The following is a 6,292-nucleotide window of genomic DNA, read 5'->3' as shown; positions in this document are numbered from 1 at the left end:
TTGAGATGAAGAAGTTGACGAATCAGAAAGGAGCTGTGTGAAACAGTTAGCCATGGCTGTTTGGGGTGGGGATAGCTGTAACAGTTCATTAAAATGCTAGAAAAAACTGTATTAAGGCGTGTGAGGTTTTCACAGTTTATGTGCAAATCTTTATATTGGACAAAAAAACACTCTCCGCCTCAAATGAGCATACTTTATTATTATTGTTGTTATTATTATTATTATTTTGTGATAAGACAGCTTGTGCTTCATAGGGTGACCACTGGCCCGTAGCACATGATTTACACTGAATCAAAAGACATAGACGTTTACAAAAGTGTACTTATGAGACCCATCCAACTCCTAGACCAATGACAGGATATGATTATTGGAAATTATTGTATTCAATAATATAATGTACTATAATATACTAGTTGATTTGTTTGTCTGTCTTCCATATTATGGAACTAACTGTAAGACAAGCAAACGGACTTGAATATCACTGTCTCAATGTCAGAATTTATTACTTAAACGCCTCACGTGCAAGCAAAACGATTATGGTTTTAAAAAACATGAACACTCTGTATTATGTGACTTTCTAAAGTATCTATATAATTAGGTTTATTTACAAACTAATATAAATAAACCTAATTATTTAGACACTATAGAAAGTTACATAATACAGAGTGTTCATATTTTTTTTAAATCATAATCGTTTTGCTTACATGACATTGATAATTTACCGCAGTGATGTTCTAGTCCATTTGCTTGTCTTACAGTTAGTTCCATACATTAATAAATATATTTTATATATTTTATTTATATATATTTTTAAATCATAAATAATTAATTTTTAGTTAATGAATATATATATATATATATATATATATATATATATATATATATATATATATATATATATATATATATATATATATATATATTTTTTTTTTTAAGAGATTATGAGTTTGCTGAGAAACCTGTGATGGAAATGAGGTGGGAGTAAAATAACATTTCAATGCTTTTTCATTTTTTATTTGATTATTTATTTATAAAAAAAACAGGCTCTACACAAAAATATAATAAATGCAGTAACTATGGGCCTAATGAATTAATATGGGATGTCCCTCGGACATTTTTGATATCGGTGCAAAATACCGAGCGTCGCACCGCACGTTGATTTGAAACGTGGCCGTACGTCCTGCGTGTCAGCTCGATGTTTACGCGCCAGCACGAACCCGGTCTTAAACAGCGCTCCCTTCTCCTGAATCTACCGAAACTCTCTCAGACGGTCACCATGGCGGTTCGGGTGGAGGCGTGGCCTCGCAGAGCCACGTGACTCTTTCTCCGGCGAGTCCTCCAGTGTCGCTGGTCGCGTCGCGGTCTGCGTTGAAAGATGGCCGCGGTGGAGCAGCGCCCGCCGGTGCGGGAGGGAATTCGGATCGCGGTGCTGTGTCTGTGCTGGTACACCGTCAGCTCCGGTGGCAACGTGATCAATAAAATCATCCTCAACAGCTTCCCCTATCCGGTCACGGTGTCTCTCTTTCATATACTCTCCATCATCGTGTTTCTCCCGCCGCTGCTGCGAGCCTGGGGCGTCCCGCGAACGGAGTTACCGGCCCGCTACTACCGCTGGTTCATTCTGCCGCTCGCCTTCGGGAAATACTTCGCCTCGGTCTCGGCCCATTTCAGCATATGGAAGGTTCCGGTGTCGTACGCGCACACCGGTGAGTACCACTAAGCTTTCGGTGTATTGACTTTGTATTAGAGGCCCTTTACGGAACCGACGCGTTCGGGTAGTTTCGGTTTAGCTCGGCTCGGTTCGTTTAATCGAGTTCAAATCATTCATTCGCCGCTGTCTGCCGTTAACCACAAATCTTAGCTTTGAATTCAAACTGCGCTTCCCACTTAAATTCCCGCTTTCACCCAAACGCTAGGTAACAAGTCGTAACTGAGATTTTTCCCCGTCCGATGTTTGATAACACTGAAGTAGTCCCAGACTACGTCACTTCCGCACTCCTAATAATACTGCCACATCATCCACCTGCGTGGCTGCAGATCCGTATCAGACTAGTCTAGTTTGGGAATCTTTAGTTCCTTTTGTTTACTTGACCTCCATTATTACCATAACCCCGCGGTGGTGTTACAGAGCCTGCAAAAGAAGCTTTATATTCAACATCTACAATAACAGAACCTTAGAACCCTGAATAAAGACATGAAATATCTTCTTACTATTCATGTTGTTCTATATATGATGTTAAATTGTAAGACGCCGAACTTGGAAATACTGCATACGGAAGCAATCTCATAATAAAATATCTATTTTATATATATATATATATATATATATATATATATATATATATATATATATATATATATATATATATATATATTTATAATATAATATCATTTCAGATCAGCTTGACAACTTGTGTTCATATACTCATAACTGCACTATTTCCCACTTTACTTAAAGGACGCTTGATTTAATTTTGATTTCCTAAGTTCGTAAAGGTCGTTAACAAGTTAATTTAATCAAATTGGATGCCCAGTTGGTAATTACTCTTTCGGCTCTTCTCGAAATGCCTAACATACCTAGGTTCAAATTCCTCAGCGGTGATGAAACGTTGCATTCATCGATTAATGTTTTTTGGGCTTTAGCGTTGGACGCATTTGAGCTCGTTCGGACGCAGATGGCTTTAAACAGCGGCGCGTTTCAAATATGAAGCGGCGACAGTGCAGGAACAGACTCGACTGAGATGTTTCAGAGACCAGGTGACGTTATTAGACGAGTGAACGCGTGTCTTCTTTTCAATCCCTCTTTCTAGTGAAGGCCACCATGCCCATCTGGGTGGTTCTGCTGTCACGGATTATCATGAAAGAGAAGCAAACCACGAAGGTCGGTCTTCATCCGAACGCGGTTAGAAATAAGTTATGCAGTCATGTCGCTGACTGTCTGTTGTGCGCTTTTTTTCTGACCAGGTTTACGTGTCTCTCATACCCATCATCGGAGGTGTTCTGCTGGCCACCGTCACAGAGTTGTCCTTTGACGTCTCTGGGTTGATCAGCGCCCTGGCAGCGACGCTCTGCTTCTCTTTGCAGAACATATTCTCGAAAAAGGTCGATATTTCCATCCGTTCGATAGATCTGTCAGGTTTGATGTTTCCGTCGGTTAGGAAAAGTCTGGAGCGGCTTCCCGGATGAACTTGTTTTTGTGGTGGTTTCAGGTCTTGCGCGACACGAGGATTCATCACCTCCAGTTGCTGAACATCCTCGGCTTCAATGCGGTCATGTTTATGCTGCCTACGTGGATTTTGGTGGACCTCTCTTCTTTCCTGATGGATGGAGACCTGGTAAATTTGAATGAATAATGTTAATGAATAAAAGGATGTTAATATGGCCAGTCACGGCCGGTTCATGTGTCGTGATGAAATGTAAAAAATGTTTTAGATGAGGAATTTTAGCAGTGTGACAGTTTTCGTCTGCCCCACTGTACTATAGCAAGGAAATGACAACAATAATTGCTAGCAGTTTTACTTGTATTAAAAATAGCTTGTTAAATTTAGTATAATTTGTGTGTGTGTACACATAGATATAAATATACACATATTTTTTTCTCCACTTTCCTCTACAGGCGGAGGTTTCCAACTGGACAGGAACCCTCGTGCTGCTCCTCATTAGTGGTTTCTGCAACTTTGCGCAAAACATGATAGCTTTCAGTGTGCTGAACCTAGTCAGCCCACTCAGTTACGCCGTAGCCAACGCGACAAAGAGGATCATGGTCATCAGTATATCCCTGCTGATGCTCAGGAACCCCGTCAACACCTCCAACATCATCGGCATGATGACAGCAATACTAGGCGTCTTCCTCTATAATAAGGTAACCACGCACGTCTTTAAAGTGACTCTATTATGGATTACGGTTTATATTTTGGTTTTGGAAAAGGTCAAAATACAATTGCATTGTCATGTATTTTTGCCTCGTTCAGCGCTTCATTTTTCAAACTCCTCCTTTGCGTGATGCTAATCTGCGATTTTTCTCGATTGCGGTTTCCGATTTCATTCGTGAACACAGTGCTGCTTTGTGTACAGCTGTTACCAGGGTAACCACTACTGCAGCTCTCCAAAAGCGACACCTGGAGGCAAAGAATGAGTTTACGTTTTCATTCAGACCAACGCAAAGTGGGCGGCAATATGCTAATGTTTCACGTAGACGTCAGCGTGGTTTGTTTTAAAAGCGGAAAGTTTTTATCCACTGAAAGTCTATAACAGGGGCGCTTTAGCATTTTTTTTTTTTTTTTTTTCCAATCACAAAAAACCGATGACCGTTGCTTTTCTCACCAGGTGAAATACGATTCCAACCAGGAGGCCAAGAAGAAACTGCTGCCAGTTTCAGCGCAGGATATGGTTTCGCTCGACAAACCCCAGTCCAACGGCTCCGGGCCCTTCGCTCACAGCTCAGACTTTCAGCACGGCCGGAGCACGGTGCTCACCGACCACTTTCAGTACAGCCGGCAGGCCTACACGGCCAATTACAGCTCCAAGCAGTACGTGGTGTGAGTCGGACACTTTGGAGGACTGTAAAGACTGGTCTCTGACCCTCCAGCTTCAGAAGAGATGGGCGAAGATTTCAAGCGACTGGAAAAGGAATGTTTACTCACAAAATCCTACTGCTTTTTTTCACAGGCCTGTTATTTATTTCATCAGAAACCTTTTTTTGGTCGTTATCCTTTTCAGCTGATGAGGAAGTTCTCAGCGGTGCGGGCAGGTTATAATTTTTTTTTTTTTTTTTTTTTTTTTGCACAGGGTGCATTTCAGTGCAGTTCAGAATGTAACACGTCTTCATCGGACAGACAAGTGGCGAGACCTCTGCCATAAAACATACACTGGGTCACTGCAAATACAAATGCATCAGGGTATTAGTCAATGTTCTGGTTTTGCCTTTAATTTGTAAATATTTTATTTATTTTTATAGAGGAAGGTGTATCGGTTGACCGTATCATGAGCTGAAAACCTCCTTTTTTTGTTTTTGAATGTCTAATATCTGTGAAGGAATCTTTTTTTGGGGGTCATTCGATCAGACAGGTCACTGTACAGGATCACTTGAATCACGGTTGAATCATGATTATCATTTTTTGTATTTTTATTTTATTTTTTTTACGGACATGCAGACGAGGGAATTAGCATTAACTTATAGGTCAGTGGAATTGATATTAAATGTCTGGGAAGGGAAGACTGGGGTGGGGGGCGGGGGATGCAGTCTATTTATTTAACTTTTTTTGTTTTCTGGAAACCGACGTTCTGTAAGTTTAAATTTGTCGCAGTCCCTCAAACTGAAGTTCAATAAAACGTTTGAGGCCATCGTTTCGGAACAGTTTTTTGTTTTTTGAGAATGGTCTTGTTAAAAGGTGCAATATTCCTTTCGATCATGACGTATTGCTTTCGATCGTGTTTCAAGCTCTAAAACCTGCAGTTGAAAGAGTTCAGGGGCTGGGAGCCTATTTTAAATATCACTGACCGGTTATCGTCTCCGTTTGCAAATTTATGCCAGTTTTAGCAAAATGTATGAGGTGGGGGATTAGTTTAATATTTGTAAGCTATCTGTTTTTTTTCCCCTCCTCTCTTTCTCCTTTTCTTTTTAAAAAGTGTCTTGCTGCTGGAAAGTTAGACACATTAATTTCGGGGCAAAAAGCATGCACGCGTTTGCATAACTCTGCAATGCATAACTCTCAAGAACTCGGAGTTCTTTTTAAATATTTTAAGTGTTACGGATTTTAAATAGCATCATATTTCATAGTGTGTATTTTGAAAGACTCTGTCTTTATGTCTCTGTATATTGTGAATTTATTGGATCGGTTCAGGCGGATGAAGTGGTTCATTTAACTCATACAGTAGCTTGAGCAGCCAAAAGGCCGTGGGCGTGTTCTCTTCCCTCTGCCTGTTTTTCATTGGTTGAAGCCGTTTGCTATCACTTTGGGACATAGTGTGCAAATTTGCTTCAGTGCCGTTTTTTTTTTTTTTTCTCCCTGATTCTCATCGCGTTTAGGTGACTGGCTGATGCAGCATACTCTTTAAGACATTGTGCATAAGCGCTGGACTCCCAGTGTCTCAAAATTCAAGATTCAAGAAAGCATAACTTTTTTTTATTTATTTTTTATTCCACAATAAGTAACTGAGCCTAAACCCTGAACTCAGCTCAACAGTACCAATATTGCAATGATTTTACCTTCTTGTTCAGAAAATCACCAACTACTGTAGTACTTGATGCTTTTTTTTTTTTTTTTTTTTTTTGTTCAGCTTCAATATCTTC

General features: G+C 40.2%; 1 protein-coding gene across 1 annotated transcript; it reads left to right on the top strand.

The window, feature by feature from the left end:
• Positions 1–1,034: 1,034 nt before the first annotated feature.
• slc35e1 (solute carrier family 35 member E1) lies at positions 1,035–6,047 on the top strand. The gene is made up of 6 exons (XM_043252950.1): positions 1,035–1,706; positions 2,811–2,881; positions 2,965–3,102; positions 3,210–3,335; positions 3,617–3,862; positions 4,327–6,047. The coding sequence occupies exons 1-6, from the start codon at positions 1,376–1,378 to the stop codon at positions 4,540–4,542; spliced, it is 1,128 nt and encodes a 375-aa protein (XP_043108885.1). The 5' UTR covers positions 1,035–1,375; the 3' UTR covers positions 4,543–6,047.
• The last annotated feature ends 245 nt before the right edge of the window (positions 6,048–6,292 follow it).

This window comes from Puntigrus tetrazona, chromosome 11 (assembly GCF_018831695.1).
Source record: "Puntigrus tetrazona isolate hp1 chromosome 11, ASM1883169v1, whole genome shotgun sequence".
In the NCBI taxonomy this organism is placed as follows: domain Eukaryota; kingdom Metazoa; phylum Chordata; class Actinopteri; order Cypriniformes; family Cyprinidae; genus Puntigrus; species Puntigrus tetrazona.
This window is presented reverse-complemented; position numbering and strand designations above follow the sequence as displayed.